Here is a 27,138-nt window from a genome sequence, read left to right on the forward strand (position 1 = left end):
TTGTGCATTGTGTTGATAAGTGTGATTGCACTTTCCGAACAAAACAGGGTTTGAAATTATATCTTAAGTTCAGAAGGAGAGAAAAACAATTGGGCGAAGGAACCAACCAAAACAGACTACTTAAAGTATTTTGATTGAAAATCTGACTGGTAGAAATAGCAACATACATTATTAAGATAAGGTAAACCTCGAGGCTTTATGAAAGAAATTAAATATTAAACATTAAAAAAAATGTTGGGCGAATATTTGTTAAACTTTCAGCAGCGGGCACAGTGGGTTCGGTATGCGGCCTGACCATAACCGAGAGGGATGTGCCCTGCACCCGTTCTGCACTGCCTCCTATTAAATACACACTATCAACAGTCATTTCCGCCAGTCTTGCAGGAAAGTTCAGTTCTGCATAGGTGCTCTGTGGTGGTGGTCTCGGTTAGATGGCTTTTCTATGCCGTGTTTTGATACGATACACCTTCTGTGGGTGGCAGCGAGCACTTAGTGTTTGTGTATTTTTAGGACTGACTGCTTCTCTGACTTAAAGTGAACATGTTGCTCCACCGTTTCCAACATCTGCCACCCATCAGGATGTCTGTCTGCTTTCTGAGCCACCGCTGCATTCCTGAGCCGTTCCCTTCCCTCTACCTGGATTAAAAAAACTCTGTGTATGTGTGTCCTATCCTCAAGGCTTAACACTCCTATGGCTTTAGAAGTTGCCCCTAAGCACTGGTCTGCTCACCCCTATTCAAGCCATAGGTGTTTGGCAACATCTGCATACTGTATAGCCACCCTCTCAGCAGATGAACAGGGCCTACTTTGAGGATTCTATAACTAAAAGGACAGCTATATCTCCACTACTGCTACCTGTCCTACCCCTGCTAATATTAGCCTCCACACGTTTCAACCCGATGTCTTTTTTCCTAAGGCTGGGAAGCTGTATCCCACCTGGCTTTTCCAGACTATTTACAGCACAAACCCCCTGCAGCCTGCCTAGTGCCAGAGGGCCAACGTTTCTATCCAACCACTGCAAATTAGGTCCATTTTTTTGTGTTGCGTTTAATATGTGGAAAATACAGTCACCAAGTCCCCTTTGAATTGCTACTTCTAATCTAAGACCATGGAGACTAGTAGCACTTCAGGTTATTGGCATAGCTCTGTGCTCATTGCTATGCTGGGATTTAATCTTTTTTTTTTTTGGAATTGGTCAAGTGCATGGCTTAGCCTGATATAGGGAATGCAAACTAGCTTGGCTTGCAGAGCTTTACAACGGCATTCCAATGCACCAAACAGTCTCAAGGCCTGGAAACTGTCTGCAGAACTCTGTTATATAAGAACGGATCAGCCCTGAACGATCGCTCTGATGGACAATATAGTATGGGACTGTCCATGGTATACCTACTGGAGTTCCTCCCAGTAAATATGGGGACTTTGTATGACCTCCCCTCTAGATGTGATTTTACATGTATGTAGTGTACTGGTGGTAATTGTTTTCTAATCCCAATAAATATGTTCAGTTTAGTCAAAACAGTGTTGTTTGTAGCCAATTTCAGTTTGATCAAAGGAAACGAAGATAGTGTTAACATTTCATAAATAAATATGTTTTATTTTGTAACATATAAAATTAAATCATTTTTACAATTTATTCCAGTATGACACAAATCTAAATAAAGTAGCTACAATTTGATAAATAATATTAATAACAATAATGAAAACATTCATTTGATATGTTTCGCTTTGTCTTTCTTGATAAAGTTGGGAAGGTCCTTAGCTGCCACAAAACACGAACATGTATGGAACCACGGTAACATGTGGTGTCTTGGTTCATTAGGTTACAAGATCATGTTATACTTAATTAAATTACGTATCTGCATATCCAAACAACATCCATACACACACGTCTAAAGTTTGTTTGGGTCATGTCTGGTTGGTACTTATCGCTCGAAAATATACACAACGAATTGATATCAACATATTAACATACATTGTCATTTCCACATGTTAATTTACATTTTGCTCCATAACGAAGCTACTCTGATGCTCCAGTAGTATGAAGCGAATCTTAATTTAGAATGCTGATTCGGTCACAGCAGACAGTGCACTTAATAAAGTCCTCATGATGCAAGCCTATAATTCCTTGGGAATCTAGTTACAACAGGAAGTTGATAGTTCATTGGCGATTGAGTTGCACCCCTGCATTTAGATGGACTACCATTGTCAATGTTGTTGTTTTGGGATCTCTCAGGGGTCGGTTCTCTGCACAATCAGATTTGATTTAGTCTCTGAACTTGTGGATGTCGTTGAAGAGTCTGTAGAAGGGGTAGGAGGCTTCGTTGGCGTGGGGACAGTTGAAGGTGCATTTGCAGGACTCGATCATCATGACGTTCTTGTTGAAGGTCTCTCCGTCCTCGCAGTGGAACTTGACCCGGATGGTGCGGGTCTGCTGGGGGGAACAGCAGCGGCCGTCCACACAAGATCCACAGTACTTGGACCTGTACTTCTTCAGGCTGGAGCAGCCGGCATAGGTGAACTTCTGAACCTGGGTAGACTTCTTGGTTCTGCTGCACTTCTTTCCTTTCTGTTGGAGGAACAAGGGGAGAGAAACAGTCAGTCAAGAGTTTCCATAAACAAGCTGAGCAGTGTTGGTTTTGTTGGATTGTATGCCATGTTTCAGTTTAGTCTTGGTAGCTGGAGCTTACCTTAAGGCTGGAGTAGGGAGACTGGGTGCATGGCCGCACTTCACAGATGCGTGTCTCTTTAACCAGTTTGCACTCGCTGTTGTTGTTGGTGACTCGGGTGGAGATGCCTGTGCCACAGGTCTTGGAGCACTGGGACCAAGGAGTGGTCTGGACAATGCACTTCTGACTCTCAAACATGTGGCTCTCAGGCTGCACTCTGAAAGCTGTAAGGAGAAAAGGCAGGAAAAGGCAAGAAAACATTAGAAACGGGTCTGGTATGGGCTTCAACATTTGAGGCAAAGGAAAATGTCATTTTTGAAAGCTGAAATTCAAAATGGCTGCTGCTAGATAGAGACTGCTTACCAGCTAGAGACTTGAGTCCTCCCTTGACAATGGCGATGAGCTCGTTCCTGTTGGTGAGGTCACTCTCTGACTCTTCAGTCATGCTGTCTTTGCCAAACAGCTTGTCAATGATGTCAGTGTCCTTTCCGTCATCACATACCCACTCCTCGCAGCACTGGCCTGCCACCTTGACCAGCCTTGGGTTGGCACAGCCCAGGTTGGGCAGGGAGAGCTCCTGAGGGCACAGGGGGACGCAGCCCACAGCCCCATCGATGCATGTGCACTGGTGCTTGCAGTTAGGCTGGAAGCTCTCTCCGTTTTGGTAAATCCTGCTGTTGTATTCACAGGGTCTTCCTTCTGACTTAGCTGTGGAGGAGAAAAGAGGGGTAAATGGCTGTTATTCCACTTTTCAGTAGACTAGTGTCTGCTATAGACATCACAGATTACATGCTGGCTGAGGCTGTCTGAGGGAGGCTTGGTTTAAACTGTAAAAAAATTATTCAGAAGGCTAGGGCTGCCAGAGGACAGGAACCACTGAGGGGGGATCACTTTCTTCCAGAGCAGGATGTTTGTGCTTTAGAGTTTAGACTGAGGTGCCTAGTTACATTCCTTAGAGTTGAAATCACATGGTCCTCTTATTCCCTCAAGTAAAAATACCACTAGCTTCTCTTTCTACCATGTTCATTTACTCAAGTTTGCAAACTACCATTATTCATACCTAAAATCTGTTTACAGCATAGCAGGATTGGAAAGAGACACCTACCACGGCAGATGCCACGCATAGCACCGAAGCTGGCCCCAAAGTTGCACTCGAGTCCTTTGGTGTGGTCGCAAGGCTCTGTCATACTGCAGTCCTCGTTGAGTTGTCTCGCGCAGACTTTGCAGCACCCGCAGCTATCCACTACGAGGCTCACACCAGGCGCGCACCTGGGCAGCTCCATCGGGCACTCGCAGACCGAGGGGCAAGAAGAGGAGGAAAGAACCTGCGCAGATAACAGAGCTCGATGATGATATATACTTTGTAAGCAACATCTTAAAACTGCCACATGTTCAGGTTGTATTTACATAGATTATTTAGTATTTTCAAACAGTGCGGTTCATATACAACGATGTGATTGCAACAGGTTTCCAAACCAGTGTGATAACGTTACATTTTATTCCCCAGACAATAAAGCATTCATTTAGTATTCGTTCCGATCTATTCAAAGTCATAACAAGTCATAGACAACTTTAAACTGAAATATTGCTTAGAGAAAATGACTTACCATATTGAAGGTTCCAATTGATATCACGACGATGGAGAAAATGAACATATTTGCGTTTCTCTTTGTTGCGTAGCCTATTAAATAAAATATATATTTTATTTTGCTATTCCCTTTACGATGTCTTGCTATAAGTCTTTGCAAATGTATTTTTATCCTAAGTGTAGCGGTCAGTCGTCTCGTCTGTAGCGATTTGGTTTGTTTTCTAGTCTCTTTGGAGAGTCGAGGCTTAATAAGTGTTGCTCTGGTTGCAAGTTGCAGTCTGCTGAAGCAGAGTACCTCCTGTCTTTTATACTGTAGTGAAAGCTGACGTCGTCGTTGGCTGACTGCTGAACTGTTCCAAAACTATGCGAGGAATGTTTCTTGGCGCGTTTTCCATCGAAGCTAAGCACCACCCTGTCTAACTTTTTTTCAAAAATACATTTTCCCCTAGAACTGAACAAATGTTTTCCCTTCGCCGTTTGCCGTCTCTACTGTCTACCTTTATACTTTGTTTTGCTTTATTGGTTTTCTCACAGGTTCACAGCTGTTTTGTTATGAGCCAAGGGTTAGGGTACACATTTTCTTTAATTTAGAAGTGGGATAAAAAAAAAAATCAAAGCAGTTTGATCTGTTTGTTTCCACTTATTTTTACTTCGCGTTGATAGATAATATTAAAAAGAAAAATAAAGAATACTGTAATACTGCCTTTTCCATTTCTTCTTCATTTTGATATAGGTGTTTACTGTGTTATAACATGTGTATAGATGGTTTATATTATACATTATTTTACAACCTCTTATTGCGGTCAGTTATGCAACAGTTGCCAAAGCTATTAAAAGGTATGATATTGTCATGCTGTCACTGCTTCACCTCATAAATTATTTTGAATTTGTTGCGAGATTCGATTCTTATGATGGGATCATTCTGTCAGAGAATGGTCTTATAGCCCCTATATCAATACATTACTTTCGTTATTCTAAATGTACTGTAACTGTTCACAGTTTAGGGGAGAGACGTCCCGGAATTCGGAGATTCTGTGCGCGTTTGAGAGGAATGGGAGAAATAAAGTTTACGGCTTCTATTTTTGGCCTGCTCTCCCCTTCATTCTAAGCATTTCCAGATGAGAACCACACTCCAGACGTAACAATGTCGCCATATTTGGTATGGCAGAAGCCTACATTATTAACATATTTCTCCCTCTAGCCAACCACAAAGCATTCCTGACAGCTTAAAGGGTTGTTAAATATGTTCTTCATGCAGGAAATTCCTTAGTATTCCTCCTTGGGTTAATTTACTTTTTACGCAATCTGTCCATCACGTTTTGAAAAAATAATCAACAACAGTGATCCAATATTCCACATACGATGTTGGTTTGGGGAGAGCATAACCAACTAGTTCATAGTCCTATTATTTGCGTTTCAAATAAGTGACATTTTATCGGAATTTGATATTCAGAGATCAGAAATCATTGCAAACAGGATTTGACCGAGAAAACAAACGTGATGTTTGAAAAACAAATGGTTGAAAAACGGGGTTATTTGCAACCAAAATATGACAGTTAAACGGAGAACGATATGACAATAATACCATATTTATACTATCCCTGAAGTTTTTTTTAACCCGTGAGTCGGAAATGTTTTTTTTTTGTAAATTTATACTTAAACTTACATGACGTGATACCGAGAGAGCGCTGAACAAATAACTAACGGAGAATAGTTGTCAAGACCACGGATAATCTCCCTCAGGTGAGTTTGTCTGTTTTACTTTAACTTTACTAATCAGTTTGTTTTAAAATGTTGTGGATACGCAATTGCTTTTTCACTTTGTTCTTATGGTGTATAAATATATTGAAGTATCTTAATTGAGTCGTCACCTTTCCATCTGACGTTGGAAGTTCGACTGTTGACAATCATTATTTGGGTACCCACTAAATAGATATTGAATATGCTGTATCTTGATGCGGACTTTATTTCTGTCAATTGTCTACATTTTCATACTTCCAGTTTAAGACACTAGATGGTGTTATGCTATGGTTAAGTTTGTTGACATATTGTCAACATTTTCCTCATTGTTTGAGTCCTTTTGAGGTGTCTGTGGGTATATCTTTAGTCATTCATCAAAAAGCTTGGGAATCTTCATCGATTAACCCAGACAGACATTTAAAGCTCATGAAATGTGTCACTGGCATTATGTCACCACTTCACAGTTGGCATCAGCAAGTGTCTATTTTGAGTGTCAGACTCCCAAAGTGCCACATGTGCCCATGTGAGTTTTGCTTATTAGGTTTGTGTTGTGTGCACACTGCACATCTAGCCCTAAGTAATACTTATGTCATCTGATTCAAATGATAGTGATGACGCTTGTTTCCCAAACATCAATTGGTCCTTAATGTCAAATGTATCCTGTGCCATCCTACCATTACCATATCCATTATGACCTCTGACCTCTTTACTTAGTCCCTCTGTGTTGAGTTTAACCCCATGAGCTCAGTGAGATGCTTCTGATTATCATTGTTCTGCTCTGCCAGGCATGTTGTTCTGATTCTTCCCTTTTCCCTTATGAGGGAATATTATGTTATAGGAAACAGTACTGTCATTGTGCGCCATGGAACCATGGAATAACATCCCATAACGATATTCATTCCGCAATTACCCATTCTGTAAACATCGCCAGGCAACCAGGGCTGGACATGCGTATCCATGTAGTAATGTTTAATGGCAATCATCATATTTTCCATCCACCTCTTCCCCGCCCCCCCTTATGAGAAAGTGGCAGTGCAATGGCTCTGCTTTTATTTTCTTTACTCACTGCATCCCAGTCTATTGTCCGATACACTAGTATAAAACAGAACAGTATGATAGGCTGTTTGCCTGTTCAAACAAAGGATAACAATAACATATTTTGTCAACGTATGTGTCATAACTGCATTATGCAGTGGGCGTTGTAGAAGCTTCCTTTCCATGTCAGCTCATGGAACTCTGGGACGGAAGCTCAGTGAATTATGAGGTGTTCTTATGGACACTCTCTCAGCTTAGTCACGAGTTAGCTCTTGTTCCATGGTAATGTTTCTATTCCTGAGCCTGTTTTACCTACAGTCGTAACGGATGTTTGTTGTGTGCTCCTGTCTCCTGTCTTTAAAAAATCTGTGAAAAAAATCAACTAGTTAGGACAACTACTGTGTGCATGACACAAGTAATTTTTCCAACAATTGTTTACAGACATATTATTTCACTTATAATTCACTGTATCACAATTCCAGTGGGTCAGAAGTTTACATACACTATGTTGACTTGCCTTTAAACAGCTTGGAAAATTCCAGAAAATTATGTCACGGCTTTAGAAGCTTCTGATAGGCTACTTGACATAATTTGAGTCAATTGGGGGTGTACATGTGGATGTATTTCAAGGCCTACCTTCAAACTCAGTGCCTCTTTGCGTGACATCATGGGAAAATCAAAGGAAATCAGCCAAGACCTCAGAAAAACAATTGTAGACCTCCACAAGTCTGGTTCATCCTTGGGAGCAATTTCCAAACGCCTGAAGGTACCACGTTCATCTGTACAAACAAAAGTGCAAAAGTATAAACACCATGGGACCACGCAGATGTCATACCGCTCAGGAAGGAGATGCGTTCTGTCTCCTAGAGATGAATGTACTTTGGTGCGTAAAGTGCAAATCAATCCCAGAACAACAGCAAAGGACCTTGTGAAGATGCTGGAGGAAACAGGTACAAAAGTATCTATATCCACAGTAAAACGAGTTATATATCGACATAACCTGAAAGGGCGCTCAGTAAGGAAGAAGCCACTGCTCCAAAAACACCATAAAAAAGCCAGACTACGGTTTGCAACTGCATATGGGGACAAAGATCAAACTTTTTGGAGAAATGTCCTCTGGTCTGATGAAACAAAAATAGAACTGTTTGGCCATAATGCCCATTGTTATGTTTGGAGGAAAAAGGTGGAGGCTTGCAAACCAAAGAACACCATCCCAACCGTGAAGCACGGGGGTGGCAGCATCATGTTGTGGAGGTGCTTTGCTGCAGGAGGGGAAAATTGAAGGCATCATGAGGATGGAAAATTATGTGGATATATTGAAGCAACATCTCAAGACATCAGTCAGGAAGTTAAAGCTTGGTCGGAAGTGGGTCTTCCAAATGGACAATGACCCCAAGCATACTTCCAAAGTTGTGTCAAAGTGGCTTAAGGACAACAAAGTCAAGGTATTGAAGTGGCCATCACAAAGCCCTGACCTCAATCCTATAGAAAATGTGTGTGCAGAACTGAAAAAGCGTGTGCGAGCAGGGAGGCCTACAAATCTGACTCAGTTACACCAGCTCTGTCAGGAGGAATGGGCCAAAATTCACCCAACTTATTGTGGAAAGCTTGTGGAAGGCTACCCAAAAGGTTTGACCCAAGTTAAACAATTGAAAGGCAATGCTACCAAATACTAATTGAGTGTATGTAAACTTCTGACCCACTAGGAATGTGATGAAAGAAATAAAAGCTGAAATAAATATTTCTCTCTACTATTATTCTGACATTTCACATTCTTAAAAAAAAGTGGTGATCCTAACTGACCAAAGACAGGGAATTTTTACTAGGATTAAATGTTAGGAATTGTGAAAAACTGAGTTTAAATGTATTTGGCTAAGGTGTATGTAAACTTCCGACATCAACTGTTATATTAACTTCTCTAGGGTAGGGGGCAGCATTCGGAATTTTAGATGAAAAGCATGCCCAAATTAAACTGCCTGCTTCTCGGGCCCAGAAGATGTGATATGCATATTACTGGTAGATTTGGATAGAAAACACTCTAAAGTTTCCAAAACTGTTAAAATAGTGTCTGTGAGTATAACAGAACTGATTTGGCAGGCAAAAATCTGAGAAAAATCCATTCGGGAAGTAGTTTTTTTTGTTGGTTTTGTAGTTTTCTATTCAATGCCATTACAGTATCCATTGACTTAGGACTCAAATTGCAGTTCCAATGCATTCCACTAGATGTCAACAGTCTTTAGAAATTGTTTCAGGCTTGTATTCTAAAAAATTAGGAAATGAGAGCAGTCTGAATGAGTGGACCCTAAAGTGTCACAGAGATTTTTCATGCGCGCGAATAGAGAGAGTGCCTTTCTTGTTTACTTTTTATATTGACAACGTTATTGTCCGGTTGAAATATTATCGATTATTTAGGCTAAAAACAACCTGACGATTGAATATAAACATCGTTTGACATGTTTCTATGAACTTTACGGATACAATTTGGATTTTTTGTCTGCCTGTTTTGACTGCGTTTGAGCATGTGGATTACTGAAGAAAACGCATGAACAAAACTGAGGTTTTTGGATATAAAGAGACTTTATCGAACAAAAGGAACATTTGTTGAGTAAATGAATGTCTGCTGAGTGCAACCATATGAAGATCATCAAAGGTAAGGGATTAATTTTATCTCTATTTCTGACTTGTGTAACTCTTCTACTTGGCTGGTTACTGTTTGTAATGATTTGTCTGCTGGGCTATGTTCTCAAATAATCGTAAGGTATGCTTTCGCCGTAAAGCATTTTTAAAATCTGACACTGTGGTTGGATTCAGAATAAGTTAATCTTTAAACCTATGTAAAGTATGTTTTGTTTTCTGAATTTTTATAATGAGTATTTCTGTATTTGAATTTGGCGCCCAGCAGTTTCACTGGCTGTTGAAGAGGTTTTAAGACGACCAATATAACAGAAATAAATATGTGCTTTGTCCATATTTCAGTGTGGATGTGAAATCTGTTATTCCCATTCATTGTGAAAATAATATGCTGGTGGATGCTGACATTAGAAATAATTCAGAAATATATGTTTTGTTCACTGTGAATATATGTAGTTCCATTATTGCCGTACACTGTGATATGCTGGGGGATGCTGTAGTCTCAACCCCATTAGGCAGCTGTATCGGAAAGTGATGTGTTTTTTCCAGTGCAGCACCAGTGATTATGGTAATGTAAGCTCTAGTTTTATTTTTTGGTAACTTTGTTTCTGTATAACTAGGGCTGACACTGAGGACTTGTGAAGAGCAGAATCAACAACCTCTGCATCATCAAGACAGTTCTTTGTGAGAAGGTGTTAATGGTGGAAAATGTTAAACCATGTTTTAACAGCTGAAAAGTACCAGTGCCCATGGCCTTGGGTCCAAGTCAGAGCAGGTCCACTCAGGCCATGGCCCATTGAGTCTGAGCCTTTTGGGTAAACCACTGGTGTAAGTCCCTAGTGGAAATGCACCATGGCTTGGAATAGCTTGTCAAAGAAGCACACTTTGTTTTAGCAGGGATGGGGGAGGGGTTATTGTCAGGAAATTACTGTCAATAGTTGAGAGCTCAATGGTTTCATAACACCCATATAAATTTCTTACGTGAAAAAATCACAAATTGTATTTTGTTTTGCTTTGGCATTGACACTTGCTAAACTGGCAGGTAGGCCTATTGCAATAATACGCCAGAGATGACAGTGACCATGATCTTTATATCAACTTTTGCAAAATATGGTTATGAAATGTACACATTAATAAAGATTTGCTATTTGAATGAAAAGACTGTGAAACACCCACGTGGCTGTAGTCTACATTTTTATAAGTTTGATTAATGATTATGCACTAGCCTTAACTGACATTATTTTATGTAAAGACATTGTGGTGATTTTGTAACCCATTTGTTCGTTGATGATAGAACGATGTTACAAAGTAATAGAAAGTTGTTACCAAGTAACTGAGCGCCAGCCAGAGCGTCTCAATCAGCTTGTGCTGTTTACGAGCCACATTGCCTGTCACATGTCGGGCTGAGCGGTGGCTTCACGGGGAATCGATACTAGCGGTTACATTCGTTCACGTATTTGTACGTTAATGCGCGTCATCAAACCGTTGTCTCTTGCTTGTTGCCTATTTGAGTTGAGCTGTCAGTTTAGTAAATAAAAAGAACCAAAAGAAAAGCAAACGAACAAAGCTAAATCAACAGAGAGACACCCACAACATTCGCTCTCGTATATTATAGCCTACTGTTCGAGCAATTTGTTTGAGCAATTTGTGGATAACAACAATCAACGGAACATGGCTGGTGTGATGGCAGATTTTGGTAACTTCACTCACGCCGTTGTTCGAGCTATCCCCTCTTCCCTTGCCAAGGAGGCACTGAGGATGAACGTTTCGGACGTGGACCTGGAGAAAGCTCGGAGAGAACATGAGGTATACGTCGGGGTTCTGAAGCAGAAACTCGGGCTGGAGGTGATTGAACTCCCTGCCGACGAGTCGCTCCCGGACTGTGTGTTCGTGGAGGATGCTGCGGTGGTTTGCGGTGATACGGCTCTGATCACCAGACCCGGGGCAGAGAGCAGAAGGAAAGAGGTAAATAAAGTATCTATTTATTTTAGAAAAACATGACTCTGTTGACCATGTGCTTACTTCAAGTATGGATCTATGGTCTACTGTTGTCATCTTTTGTTCATAATGCATGGAATATGTATCACTGTCAGAGCGCCATATCGAGGTCGTATGGCTACAATGTAACGGTAGCCTATACAAAGGAAGGGATATGTGATTAGCCATCATCAGAACGGAAACGCCCTTGGAAAGAGGACCAGATATGGTCACACGAGGACCACTGTCCAACTTAAGTTTTAATTTATGTCCTGATTCCTGGCAGAACACGACATTTGTCTGTTATAACAATAGAGTACATGATGAGCATAGTTCTCTAGCTACATGATGTGTGATGGAAAATGCGATTCTTTACAAAAACTGTTTTCTACCATAACCTAATACTGACAGCTGTCTAGTCAGATGTGAGCTATCAACAGATATTAGGTTGTAGTCTGTGATTTCCTGTTTGCGAACAGTACTAGAGCACATTCAGTAATGAGGAGGCATGTGGATATCATCATCTGACCTGTGAAAATAGATGCATTCATTGATACAGTCATAATTCCTAGGCAGAGATCTCTTGGCACAGATTAGTGCAATGCATGTCAGTCTTTTCCCCATAATAGTAGTATGCCGTATGAGTATGTCCATATTATAAACTACATACCCTCACACCAATAAGTTATGCATGTACACACAGCAGGCTATGGACAGGGAGGTTTTTACTGCCTGTTTACTTAATTGTATACCCTAATAAAGAAGACTGAATATAAACAGACTTAACATATTCACAGTATTTATGGGCACCGTGGGCTGCAGACTGACTGTGTGGTTCCATGTTGTCTGTGTGGTGACAGCGTGTTTGACGGTCGGACGGGCTCAGTGAAAGCCCATGTCGTATCGCATCAGTCACCTCTGCTGGGCTCAGGCGCTGCTAATGGGCCCAGTCCACACCAGTGGGAGGTCTGTAAACCTGGTGATCATGATGGCTCTCCACATACAGGACATGTATTGGTCAAAGGTTTGGTCAGCAGGACTATTTTGGATCTGACTAGTGTCTCCATGTAATGTAGGGCTCCCGAGTGGCACAGCGGTCTAAGGCACTGTATCTCAGTGCAAGAGGTGTCACTACAGACACCCTGGTTTGAATCCAGGCTGTATCACAACCGGCTGTAATTGGGTCCCATTGGGCGGCGCACAATTAGCCCAGTGTCGTCTGGGTTTGGCCGGTGTAGGCCATCATTGTAAATAAGAATTTGTTCTTAACTGACTTGCCTAGTTAAATAAAGGTTACATTTAAAAAGGTGTATTGCTGCATCAAATGGAAAAGGTATTGTTTACTTAGAGAGATTCGTGATAATGTAACATTTAGCATTCATGAAGTCTTTATGACCATGCCATAAAGAGTCGTAATGCCCTACCAAGTCTAAGTATTATCGATACATGGTTGGTCACATTGTTGCTGTGACTTGAATCACACAGCTGCTGGGGCTTACAGACGTTGTGAAGTCTAGCAGAGGTGGATGAGTGAACTATCCTTGCATTAATAGACCTGAAGACTGGTGTTAGCTCCCAGAGCCCAGCGTTTAGTTCTGTGAGTAATATGTTTTTTAGTCTCCACGGACAACCCGGGACGGATACACGTGTTTAAAAGCTGTCCAATGCCTCTCACAATAAAAAGGTTGTACTAATACGACTGGATAGATTACATCCAGTTTCATTCATAAGAAGGGTATAGTTAAACTTCAAATGCCAGCCCCTCTAACCTTGGTTAGAAGAATCGATCGCTTTCATGCAACACATTTACTGTTTAGACCTCAGGGTTATTTAACATGCCTCTACAGTCTTTCATGTGGATTCTCTTCCTGTCTTTCTAATACTAAACAAACAGCCTGTTTTCTCTCTAATTGGCCCAGCCTCTGTCTTCTGATCTCAGAATCCCAGAGGTAAATGAGTCCACCAGCAGCATCAGTAAGGAGCTCATATTATAGTGTGTGTGTGTGTGTGTCACCGTGGGCGCAGCATTCACTGGTTTAACCAAGCTTTATTGGCTGGGCGATGGGGAAGAAAGGACAGTCTTCTGATCCTTCTCTGTATCCCAGAACCTAGCCCTCTCAGCTAGTCATTTGTGACTGCCACATATACTGGTTAGATGTTCTTGACTTCCTATAGACTTCCGGTTTCTACCAGTTTCATCAGTAATAGGGATTTGGCCTAAAATGTGTTTGATAGATTAGTGCTCTGATGAGAGACACTGTCGAGATAGAGAGAGAATCTGACTGCTTGTTGCGTAAGCAATCCTTAAAAGACCTAAGAAGAGAACTTAACGTTTGTTTTACTAACAGACTGCTGAGGACAACATCAAAAGGGTTCCTCCAGTTCAGTCCAGAAAGATAATACCATAATAAATCCTGGTCTCATGTAACCAAATGGTGGAAGCTATTTCTACTGTATGCTCTTCACTTCAGAGGTTTAGAGTAGCTTTACCAATATTTTTAGATTAGCTTTACCAAGATTAAACCAGTGGACGATTGGCAGAATGTATGATCTGGCGTATCCTTGTGAAGTCCAGAGGCTTCTTCAACAAATATCATTTAATTGTAAAATTGGTATATAAAACCCATTACGGTAGTAAATGTAAGATTAATAATACAAATGGAATCTACTCAAGATAAGGATTAATGGTACCTTTATTCAGGTGTGAAGGTAGATTTAATTTCTTACCGGTACGGACTCCCTGTGTGTGCAAGGTGATACATGCAACAACAACAAAAAATTATAGCCTAGGTGTAATCATAGAATTACTTATAGAATCTCTATTCATTTCATAGGATTTCTGTGGGCCTAGTAGTACTAGTACATTTGTCATAACTTTTAACATGTATTACCTTTTAATGTAACGTAAACACAACCAGTCATGTTTAAATCTGTTTGTAAAACAATCACTTCAAAAAAGTGCTCCTGTAGGCTACACGCACGCTTTTGTCCACTCAAAATAATTTCAGAATCCAAACATTGCTCATCTGTTACAGAACACCTATGTGTATTGTAATGACATTCTGCTATTTTCATTAGGCCTACACTTGTAGCCTGAATTGGTGCATCCACTGTTGTCCACAGTGTCTCGGTATCAGCCACTCATCTCCACTTTAAGAAAATGTAAGAGTGTGTACCACACATTTTTCATGCGGCTGGCATGCAGTAATGTTAGATAATGGTGTAATTGTCTATGCTGTAGTTTCCTTGGCATTTTGTGTTAATTATTGTGATTTACGGGTACGGCGTACCCCCACTATTTATTTTGCCAGACCGTATTGGCTTACTTTCACAACTGCCTTTAGTATATAAAGAAGTCCAAAAGGAATATAAGGTGTTTGTTTGGCAGAGTTCAGAATTTCTGATAACAGACATTGACCTTTGGTTCCTAGCTGTTAATTCTGGTTAGTTATGAACTGGGTGGGCTCACTCAACATTTATCATTTGGAACAAACCACGGGACATTCAGGTGGTACATTACGTCACCAATACCAGGCCTGGGTCAAATGCATAGTAATCAAATCTGATTATTGAGATATGCTTGATTTAGCTTGGAGTTTGCACTTTTTGGGCTATTACAATAGTTTAATTGTACTGGCATCTGGGGGAACTACATCAAGTGCAGCTCAAATATTCTGAAAGTGTTTGACAGATACATTTGTCCCAGCATGTAAAGGTCTGCTGCAAAGTTTCCTCTCCCCATGCATCAATTATCACACTATCTTATATGTGGCGCTTGCATAACTGTGGAGTTTACCCTTCAGTTGGTTTTGGCTATTGGTTACGCAATGGGAGTTGCGTTTGATATGGATTCCCACTGACTCTTCTCACAGGGTTGTGTGTCCTTGTGTGCTTGTCTGTGGGTAAAACAGCTGACGTGTGTGTGTGACAGGCCAAGGGTTGTGTTGGTTTAATGTAGTCTCCTCTAACAAAGGGTTTCCCTTGTTCTGTGTTCCATGTGTTCTCAGCAACAGAAACAAAACATCACAAGCGTGACAGTGATTCCCTTTTAAAGCCTGTTTCATAAGTAAACTTTGTTATGATTACTATGATGATGTCTGAAGAGCATAGCCTTCTATTAACATCTAAGTAAAGTTGGACTGCGTTTTTACTGTTTTTAAACTCATTCATTAAAACTTTAACTATGCACTCCAGAAGTTGTCACTGTGAACTTACTGTAATCTCCTCACAAGTACTCATCCTGAACCGGATGGAATAGAAAAAGTGCACAGCTCAAGGCCTCTGTGCAATAGATTTCATATCAACTGTGAAGCACTATTCAGATGATATGAAGTGTGCATGACTGGGCCCTGTCCAACCCAGCCTAATTAGGAAGTCCTGTCCAACCCAGCCTAATTAAGAAGTCCTGTCCAACCCAGCCTAATTAAGAAGTCCTGTCTGAACCATTAGCTCTGGCAGCAGCAGCAAATATTGAGATAGATTTCTTGGTCAGGGGCCTTATTGATCAATATTGATGGATACTCTCAGTTAAGAGTGCATAAGGATTGTATTACTCATGTGGCTTTCAGACCTCAAGGAATAGTGTGAGTGTGCATGCGTACGTGTGTGTGTGTGCAACCGAGCAAGAATGCGTGTGTCGTGTGTGATTGTATATGTTTGTGTGTGTAGTTGAAACCTTCCATGTTGACATCAATGGCCTCGTCAAAGGAGATGTCTTCCTTGGCTCTTATTGACTCTAGCATATTAATTATACATATTAGTACAAAAAACTGAAGTGACAGTTGAAGGTCAGGGAGGCAACAATTGCCAGAGAGAGCAGACATTAGCTATCAGTAAAACTGATCTACTCTTAATCAAATTCCAATCCCTTATCACTATAATAGGCCATGCCAAAAATATTAATAAATTAATAGTGTGTGATGCGGCTGTTGGCAGAATATCATTCAGAGAAGCTCTTATCTAGAGTAACACTCAGAACTTCTCAATTTCCTGTTTTACTGAGCTTATTAACTCAGTTTATGAGAAGAAGAACAAAGATCATGGAGGCTCAATTATCCAAACCTGGGATAGTTTAGGCAGAGCAGAGTTGTTTGACTTGAGTGTTATTGTACTCGTAGCTGACTATCATTTACCATTTGCTCTTTCTTTCTTTCATTCTTTCGTTCTCTCTCTCTCTCTTTCTTTCTCTCTCTCGCTCTCTCTCTCCATTCAGCAATAACTGTATGTCAGGTAAATAGTCCCCCCTCCCTCCAGTCTTCTTAAAGTGTTTATCTGTTCCCCTGATGTAGTCTGATGAGCCTGAGTCATCAATCACCTACTCTGCCCCAGCCAGAATACTGCACTCTGATGGTTATTGTTGCTGTCGCTCTAACAGTGAGGCTACGGCTCTTCACATTTAAGGAGACAGAGGAGTCCACACTCCCCTCCGCTAGCCTGATCCTCACCTCTTCAATCTTTATCTGCCATTATTCTCACTGGAGCAATCAGAGTTAATTTAAAAGCCTGTAAACACACTGCAGAGATCAATCAATCAAATGTATTTAAAAAGCCCTTCTTACATCAGCTGATGTCACAAAGTGCTGTACAGAAACCCAGCCTAAAACCCCAAACAGCAAGCAATGTAGGTGTAGAAGCATGGTGGCTAGGAAAAACTCCCTAGAATGGGAGATGCTGCTTTCTGCTCTGAGATGGCTCCTTATGTGATGGCTGCCTGGCCTGGCCTGCTTGACTGGTGAAGTTCCTCCATCCATGATTCTGTGTTTACCTTTCCTTAAAGGGATACTTCTGGATTTTGGTAATGACTTCCCCAGAGTCAGATTTATTTTTATTTTTTCATTTTTATGTCTCTGCATCCAGTATTAAGGAAGTTCTAGGTAGTTTCTACTCCTCTAGCCAGCACCTCGCCTAAACAGGTGTTCTACTCCGCTAGCAAGCACCTCGCCTAAACAGGTGTTCTACTCCGCTAGCCAGCGCCTCGCCTAAACAGGTGTTCTACTCCGCTAGCCAGCGCCTTGCCTAAACAGGTTTGTGTTAATTTCGCCTCCAGATGAAGTCTATACCATAGACTTCCAGTCATTGCACGCTAGCAGTTACCAGAGACTTCCAGACATTGTGCTAACACTAGTTAGCAATTGTGCTAGCGTTAATTAGCTACTTCCTTCAAACTGCACGCAGAGACATACAAATGATATCCATGTGTTCATCTGACTCTGGGGAAGTAGATAAAGGGCCTTGTTGCCAAAATCTTGAAGTATCCCTTAAATACAGCTCATAACATATAACTTAATAAGGCTAACCATGTGATTACTCACTCTGATAAGATTCATGGGATAGTTGTTATGATGGGTTTATATCCTGTGATTTGTAACATATTGGGGGATGTTACATGGTGTTGTTTATATAGCTGTTTATATTTTTTTATTTAACCTTTTATTTAACTATGCAAGTCGGTTAAGAACAAATTATTATTTACAATGACGGCCTAGGAACATTGGGTTAACTGCCTTGTTCAGGGGCAGAATGACAGATTTTGACCTTGCCAGTTCGGGGGATTTGATCCACCAACCTTTCAGTTACTGGCCCAACACTCTAACCACTAGGCTACCTACCGCCCCTTATATATGCTTATATAGCTGTTTATATAGCTTTGTGATAGTTCTGTGCCAGTTCTTTTCATATTCACCTAGTTCATGAATAGACACACCTGTAGCCAGAGCCAGACAGTGACCTTTTAATAGCAGGTTAGTACCCGTTTAATATTCAACTGAAAAGACCACAACAACCTCAGTCATAACACAGCCATAATACCACTGAGGTTGTACTTCAGGAAGAGGATGGACAGAGGAAGTCTGCCTCTTCTCCACAGACACAATATCTAAGCCCACTTCTCCAGACCTAATATTTAGGCTCAGGAGCTCTTTATAGTTTATTTATCCCCACCCTGTCCTGCTTTCTTCCTCGGTCATCCCTCACAGCACCATTGTCTAGTCAAGACAGGCTGTCTGTGATGAAACCGTGTAGCTCCTTGCTGAAACAATCAAGTTGTTGTATTATGCCATCATTGACTTAAATGGGAAACCCCGTTCTATTCTTTCTATTTCTATGGCAGCACATGCAGTCAGGAACTGAGGAGAGGTGAAAATGTGCATCTTAAAAACGGTTATTACGGTGACTGAGGTTATTTGTCTGGCCAATTACTGTCATCCATGACCATCACAGAGTTAGTGAGAGGGAGTGTCTTGAACCCAGCAGCTACAGTAAATATGGGACAGGCAGGGTCAAGTTGTCTTGGTTTCCCCAACTGACTGACACATTCCTAATGCTACCCGTTTAACCTGCTGGGGTCTACACTGGTTGAGGTTGGAGGTCTGTCTGTATTTTTTGTCTTTCTCTGCCACATTGTCTTGCTATCTCATATCTATCATCTATCTGTCCTCTCCCTCAGTCCTCTTTCTCTCTTACACTCACTCACTCTCCCTCTCTCACCCTTCCTACTGTCTTTTTTAAGACAGACATACAACACAGGGCCCTTCTGCGGGCCGTGTGTCTGTCAGGGTTGTGTAAAGAGTGCCATGTAAACAGACCAATCGCTCTCCACCACCACCCCTGATCATAGACGCACTCTGCCCTTCTCTCGCCCCCCAGCTCCCCCCTTCCCGGGCTGGTAGACAGCTGCGGGACACTTGCGAACAGTAATCCCTCTCAGCCTTAGGGCAACCAGGTCATGGTCAACTGTCAGAGAGGGAGAGAGAAAGCAGGAAAAAATACACTGCTCAAAAAATTAAAGGGAACACTTAAACAACACAATGTAACTCCAAGTCAATCACACTTCTGTGAAATCAAACTGTCCACTTAGGAAGCAACACTGATTGACAATACATTTCACATGCTGTTGTGCAAATGGAATAGACAACAGGTGGAAATTATAGGCAATTAGCAAGACACCCCCAATAAAGGAATGATTCTGCAGGTGGTGACCACAGACCACTTCTCAGTTCCTATGCTTCCTGGCTGATGTTTTGGTCACTTTTGAATGCTGGCGGTGCTTTCACTCTAGTGGTAGCATGAGACGGAGTTTACAACCCACACAAGTGGCTCAGGTAGTGCAGCTCATCCAGGATGGCACATCAATGCGAGCTGTGGCAAGAAGGTTTGCTGTGTCTGTCAGCGTAGTGTCCAGAGCATGGAGACGCTACCAGGAGACAGGCCAGTACATCAGGAGACGTGGAGGAGGCCGTAGGAGGGCAACAACCCAGCAGCAGGACCGCTACCTCCGCCTTTGTGCAAGGAGGAGCACTGCCAGAGCCCTGCAAAATGACCTCCAGCAGGCCACAAATGTGCACAGCTATTTTCAGGTCTCTCCAGAGATGGTCGATCGGGTTCAAGTCCGGGCTCTGGCTGGGCCACTCAAGGACATTCAGAGACTTGTCCCAAGGCCACTCCTGCATTGTCTTGGCTGTGTGCTTAGGGTCGTTGTCCTGTTGGAAGGTGACCAGGTGGCGAATCGCATCTCTGCATGTCTGGCAGACATATCAGTGTGGATGACGGATCACCACCTCAAGCTGAACCTCGGCAAGACGGAGCTGCTCTTCCTCCCGGGGAAGGACTGTCCGTTCCATGATCTCGCCATCACGGTTGACAACTCCATTGTGTCCTCCTCCCAGAGCGCTAAGAACCTTGGCGTGATCCTGGACAACACCCTGTCTTTCTCCACCAACATCAAGGCGGTGGCCCGTTCCTGTAGGTTCATGCTCTACAACATCCGCAGAGTACGACCCTGCCTCACACAGGAAGCGGCGCAGGTCCTAATCCAGGCACTTGTCATCTCCCGTCTGGATTACTGCAACTCGCTGCTGGCTGGGCTCCCTGCCTGTGCCATTAAACCCCTACAACTCATCCAGAACGCCGCAGCCCGTCTGGTGTTCAACCTTCCCAAGTTCTCTCACGTCACCCCGCTCCTCCGCTCTCTCCACTGGCTTCCAGTTGAAGCTCGCATCCGCTACAAGACCATGGTGCTTGCCTACGGAGCTGTGAGGGGAACGGCACCTCAGTACCTTCAGGCTCTGATCAGGCCCTACACCCAAACAAGGGCACTGCGTTCATCCACCTCTGGCCTGCTCGCCTCCCTACCACTGAGGAAGTACAGTTCCCGCTCAGCCCAGTCAAAACTGTTCGCTGCTCTGGCACCCCAATGGTGGAACAAACTCCCTCACGACGCCAGGACAGCGGAGTCAATCACCACCTTCCGGAGACACCTGAAACCCCACCTCTTCAAGGAATACCTAGGATAAAGCAATCCTTCTGCCCCCCCCCCCCCCCCCCCTTAAAAGATCTGATGCACTATTGTAAAGTGGCTGTTCCACTGGATGTCATAAGGTGAATGCACCAATTTGTAAGTCGCTCTGGATAAGAGCGTCTGCTAAATGACTTAAATGTTAAATGTAAATGTAACCTTTGCCCCAGTCTGAGGTCCTGAGCGCTCTGGAGCAGGTTTTCATCAAGGATCTCTCCGTACATTTCTCTGTTCCTCTTTGCCTCAATCTTGACTAGTCTCCCAGTCTGCTGAAAAAATCCCCACAGCATGATGCTGCCACCACCATGTTTCACCGTAGGGATGGTGCCAGGTTTCCTCCAGATGTGACGCTTGGCATTCAGGCCAAAGAGTTCAATCTTGGCTTCATCAGACCAGAGAACCTTGTTTCTCATGATCTGAGTCTTTAGGTGCCTTTTGGCAAACTCCATGCGGGCTGTCATGTGCCTTTTACTAAGGAGTGGCTTCCATCTGGCCACTCTACCATAAAGACCTGATTGTTGGAGTGCTGCAGAGATGGTTGTCCTTCTGGAAGGTTCTCCCATCTCTACAGAGGAACTCTGTCAGAGTGACCATTGGGTTCTTGGACACCTCCCTGACCAAGGGTCCTTCTCCCCCGATTGCTCAGTTTGGCCGTGCGGGCAGCTCTAGAAAGAGTCTTGGTGGTTCCCAACCTCTTCCATTTATGAATGATGGAGGCCACTGTGTTCTTGGGGATCTTCAATGCTGCAGACATTTTTTGGTACCTTTCCCCAGATCTGTGCCTCGACACAACCCTGTCTCGGAACTCTACGGACAATTCCTTCGACCTCATCGCTTAGTTTTTACTCTGACATGCACTGTCAACTATAGGACCTTATATAGAGGTCTGTGCCTTTCCAAATCTTATCCAATCAATTGAATTTGCCACAGGTGGGCTCCAATGGAAACAGGATGCACCTGAGCTCAATTTCGAGTCTCATAGCAAAGTGTCTGAATACTTAAATAAGTATATTTTTATTTTTAATACATTTAAAACAATTTCTAAAAACCTGTTTTCACATTGCCATTATGGAGTATTGTGTGTAGATTGCTGAGGATTATTTATGTTTTATTCATTTTAGAATAAGGCTGTAACGTAACAAAGTGTGGAAAAAGTAAAGGGGTATGAATACTTTCCAAAGGCACTGTATATATATATATACATTATTTTAATAGCAGGACACTGTAAAGTCCATTATTCCACTGAAGAATATGAAGTAAGCTGTTTGAGAAGGTTTGAATCCTAAGCAACCTGCATGAACATTGTTTGAAGTACAACAGACCAACATAGCTACTGTAGGTCAAAGCTGTGTGCTGGAAAAGTATGGGTGGAGTAAAGCTGTTTGCTGGGTAGAGTATGGGTGGAGTAGGCATTGTAGTGCTCATGTGAATTTCCTTTCTTTTTCAGCTTCAGACCAATGCCTACTTCTCACTTAAAACATAGTTTTTTGTTTTTCATTTCCATGGTTTTTACACCGGAAGGTGATTTTCTGTTGAAGAGGAACTGCATCCGCTGATTTGGTCTTGTTTTTTGGCTTGCTCCTCAAGAAATGCTGGTGGCCATGACAGAAGTCAAACGTGAGTTGGCTTGGCGGTGTGGTTTGATGTTGGTGTTTCTTGGGTGTGTCCTTGCCACCACCAGGACACACCCATCTATCAGAACCTTGCCCACAGCTGTTTCCCTCCACTCAATCACAACAAACAAACCTCCTGCAGGTTGTGTTCAATAACTACTGGCAGATACAGTATAAGGTGACATGCCGGAGGAAGCTTTTATTTATTTCATCTTTATTTAATCAGGGAAAACCCATTCAGACCAAGTATGCCCTGATCACAGCAACAGCAATCAAATGACAGCAAATTACCTTTGAATAGGTCAGTAGCCCACAGAGTAATATGAGAAGAATGCAATTGCAGAATTCATGTACATATTCTAATAAGTGTTTTGATAACTTTCAAATGTAGTAACAGATCCATGTAGAATAAACAACCCGTTACATAATACCACAGAAGCAGTGTTCATTTTTCATTTTCATTTCCAGTCGATACAGATACTGTGCATATCGGCATTTTGTTTGGTGGTAATGGGATACCTTGGCAAACATGTCAGTGGTCATACGGGTTAGGGCTGTAGCGGTCATGACACTGTCATTAACTGACCATTAATGAACATAAACAAGTTTCCCATCTCCAGGCCTCCACGCATAGAAGCTGCAAACAAGCCGCTGATGTGCGCCTTTGGAACGTCTACATTTTTAAAAAAGTATAATAAATCCATAATGTACACCATTACAATACATCCATTATTTATTTTAGTCAGGTTTAAAGAAACGTTATGGTGAAAAGGAATTTCAGAAGAACAGAATATGAGTTGGCCTACTGTATGTTATCTGGCTACGCTCCATGCCATAGGCAGTAGGCTTGTTAATTTAGCTGACAAGATATGCTTATAAGTCCTTTGCCATTATGTTAAATGATATGATTTATAGTAAGAAGAATATAATTGAACTTAGTTTAATAAAAATTTGTGTGCATATGAAGTGGCTATGTTGAGCATAAAAGTGATCATTTGAAACAGGTCCTATACACTAGATATTGAGTTATTTGGCAACTTTAGTTGTGAATGATACAAGCCTTAGAATGTATCAGAAATAAAAACATAGATGGGCTGCATGATGTCACTATGGGCTGTTGATGATTTGAGAAAGTCACAAAAAAAGCTTGCGCTCTGTTCCTTACCTCAGGCTACACAGCTGTTCTGTCAAGTGATCATATTTTCACCCATCAGACTATTCTCAATTTAATCTTTACTTTACTAATATGTAAAATTTGTTCAGATTTAGAATGGCCCATTATCAAATGGGCAGGAACAGTGGCAGGGGAAAAAAGACAAGTCCTCTGCATGCACTCGAATAGCGAATGGAGGCCGTGTGCTTTCCCACCGTTTTTCAATGATGCCGGGTAGGCTACTTCAGTGTTACAGCAGAGCTGTGCTTAATATGAGCAGCTGAGAAATAAAAACCCCTCCATGCATCAACCAATGTTTGAGGAGCATGCTCTCGCTGCGCGACAGGTGATATTCCACCCAAACTCTGTATACCATGGACTCTCCAACCCTGTTCCTGCAGCTACCGAGTGCTTAATTTGGGAAAACAAGTGAAATCTGACATCTGAAGCAACAGCATCGCCTAGGGCTATACGTTCTAGAGGTAGACCGATTATGATTTTTCAACGCTGATACCTATTGGAGGACCAAAAAAAGCAGATACCGATTAATCGGCCGATTTATGTGTGTATATATATATATATATATATATAAAATCGTCCGATTTAATATATTTGTATATATATTTGTAATAATGACAATTACAACAATACTGAACACTTTATTTTAACTTAATATAATACATAAATAAAATCAATTTAGTCTCAAATAAATAAGAAACGTTCAATTTGGTTTAAATAATGCAAAAACACAATGTTGAAGAAGAAAGTAAAAGTGCATGTATGTGCCATGTAAAAAAGCTAACTTTTAAGTTCCTTGCTCAGAACATGAGAACATATGAAAGCTGGTGGTTCCTTTTAACATGAGTCTTCAATATTCCCAGTTAAGAAGTTTTAGGTTGTAGTTATTATAGGAATTATAGGATTACTTCTCTCTATACCATTTCTATTTCATATACGTTTGACTATTGGATGTTCTTATATGCACTATAGTATTGCCAGCCTAATCTCTGGAGTTGATAGGCTTGAAGTCATAAACAGCTCTGTGCTTCAAGCATTGCGAAGAGCTGCTGGCAAATGCAGGAAAGTGCTGTTTGAATGAATGCTTACGAGCCTGCTGCTGCCTACCACCGCTCAGTCAGACTGCTCTATCAAATATGAAATCATAATATAATAACACACAGAAATACGAGCGTTAGGTCATTAATATGGTCAAATACGGAAACTATCATTTCGAAAACAAAACGTTTATTCTTTCAGCGAAATACGGAACTGTTCCGTATTTTATAGAACGGGTGGCAACCCTAAGTCTAAATATTGCTGTTACATTGCACAACCTTCAATGTTATGTCATAATTATGTACAATTCTGGCAAATTAATTACGGTCTTTGCTAGGAAGAAATGGTATTCACACAGTTCGCAACGAGCCAGGCGGCCCAAACTGCTGCATATACCCTGACGCAAATGTGCTTTTGTTAAAAAAGCATCACCCGTTTAGCGAAGTAGGCTGTGATTCGATGATAAATGAACAGGCACCGCATTGATTATATGCAACGCAGGACAAGCTAGTTAAAATAGTAATATCATCAACCATGTGTAGTTAACTAGTGAATGTTAAGATTTATTGTTTTTTATAAGATAAGATTAATGTTAGCTAGCAATTTACCTTGGCTCCTTGCTGCACTCGCGTAACAGGTGGTCAGCCTGACACGCAGTCTCCTCGTAGATTGCAATGTAATCGGCCATAATCGGCGTCCGATTGTTATGAAAACTTGAAATCGGCCCTAATTAAATCGGTCGACCTCTAATACGTTCTCTCTTACACGGAACTCAAACTGGCTGCTCGCGTGCGCTATCGTGCATAAATGTATTTTGCCCCCCCACACCAAACGTGATCACGACACGCAGGTTAAAATATCAAAACAAACTCTGAACCAATGACATTAATTTGGGGACAGGTCGAAAAGCATTAAACATGTATGGCAATTTAGCTAGCTAGCTTGCACTTGCTAGCTAACGTTGATTTGTCCTATTTAGCTAATTTGTCCTGGGATATAAACATTGAGTGGTTATTTTACCTGAAATGCACAAGGACCTCTACTCCGACAATTAATCCACACATAAAACGGCCAACCGAATCGTTTCTAGTCATCTCTCCTCCTTCCTTTTCATCTTTGAACTTATATGGTGATGCATCTAAACTTTCATTGCATTACCAGACAACCGGCAACAAAGTTCGTCTTTCAATCATCTACGTGGGTATAACCAATGAGGAAATGGGACGTGGGTGCCTGCTTCTATAAACCAATGAGGAGATGACTTTCAGCGCGAATCAACGGTCAAGTGGAATTTTACTGCAGTAATGACTCATGACTGTCGGTGTGGCGGTAATACAGTCACCGCAACAGCCCTAGTCATACCTTTCTGTGCGGTGTCCCATATACAACAGGAGTTCCCTGATCCGGGTGCAGAATACACGGTGTTTCTCCCTCCCCATATTGACTGATACCATTCAATTGAAAAATAAAATAGACAATACAAGTAAAATGTTAAGGCCGAGTGCCAGATCTCTCTCCATTCAGAGACATCAGTATCAAGCCCATTTGTCAATCTGGACATCACATCATCTTGCAAGTCTCCATGTGCTGGCTCCATACATGTTTCTCTGAACACATAGTCACTGTTCTATTACCAATGACAGTTAGGATGGGTAATATCTGACACACAAACAGGTGCTGTAGTGACACATGGAATGAAAATGGTGTTGCTATTACTGGACATTTGTGCTGTACTGTATTATTAGTAATCACTTCATTGTGGATGTGTTGAGTGCCAGTTCTCTCTGCATCTCATGCATCATGCATGTGAACACATACACAGTTACTGTTCTATTAACGATGGCAGTTCGGGATAGTATATGTTTGTGTGTCAGATATCACTATGTTGAAGTTTGAACAGGTCAGACTAAACCTACCTAATTATATTCTCCCCATCGACGAAACACAATGACAATGTTAAAGTAGGAAAATAATTAGTAGGAAACAACGTTGCCATATTATGATATCGTAAAATGTACTTCATCGAGATGGCAATGTTGCCATTACTGTTACTAGAAAAGTTTGTCTAAAATAGCTAGCAATGCTAACGTTAGCTAGCTAAAATAGCTAGCTAAAATACGGTGGTCCCCTCAATCTTAGTTAGCTGGCTAAGGTTATACTGCATCTAAAGTCAATCTGGCAACATCACAATCATGATAAAAGTGTTTCCTACTAATTATTTGCGTTCTTTTGAAATGTTATCAAAATAAGTACCAAATCCGAGTTGTATTGAGGTAGCTAGCTAGTTTGGTAGCTAGCTAACGTCAGCTATGCTAGCGATGATAGTGATAATGATTATCAAAATATACATAACCAGATACTTAATCAGCAGTCTATGGTCTAGCTAC

The 27,138-nt window shown here is 41.7% G+C and overlaps 2 protein-coding genes across 2 annotated transcripts in view; one reads left to right on the forward strand and one right to left on the reverse strand.

The window, feature by feature from the left end:
• Nucleotides 1-1,567: 1,567 nt before the first annotated feature.
• LOC129810768 (CCN family member 1-like) lies at nt 1,568-5,982 on the reverse strand. The gene is made up of 5 exons (XM_055861632.1): nt 4,274-5,982; nt 3,772-3,991; nt 3,030-3,374; nt 2,688-2,890; nt 1,568-2,566 (listed from the first exon to the last, which is right to left on the reverse strand). Exons 1-5 carry the CDS (start codon nt 4,319-4,321, stop codon nt 2,264-2,266), a joined length of 1,119 nt encoding a protein of 372 aa, XP_055717607.1. The 5' UTR covers nt 4,322-5,982; the 3' UTR covers nt 1,568-2,263.
• A 5,044-nt stretch (nt 5,983-11,026) lies between these two features.
• The window catches only part of ddah1 (dimethylarginine dimethylaminohydrolase 1), a 148,809-nt gene continuing 132,697 nt past the window's right edge, over nt 11,027-27,138 (forward strand). The window contains exon 1 of the mRNA XM_055861633.1: nt 11,027-11,625. Within this exon, the coding sequence (XP_055717608.1) occupies nt 11,332-11,625 (294 nt within the window). The 5' untranslated portion in view covers nt 11,027-11,331. The remainder of the gene's footprint in view (nt 11,626-27,138) is intronic.

This window comes from Salvelinus fontinalis, chromosome 14, assembly GCF_029448725.1.
Source record: "Salvelinus fontinalis isolate EN_2023a chromosome 14, ASM2944872v1, whole genome shotgun sequence".
In the NCBI taxonomy this organism is placed as follows: Eukaryota; Metazoa; Chordata; class Actinopteri; order Salmoniformes; family Salmonidae; genus Salvelinus; species Salvelinus fontinalis.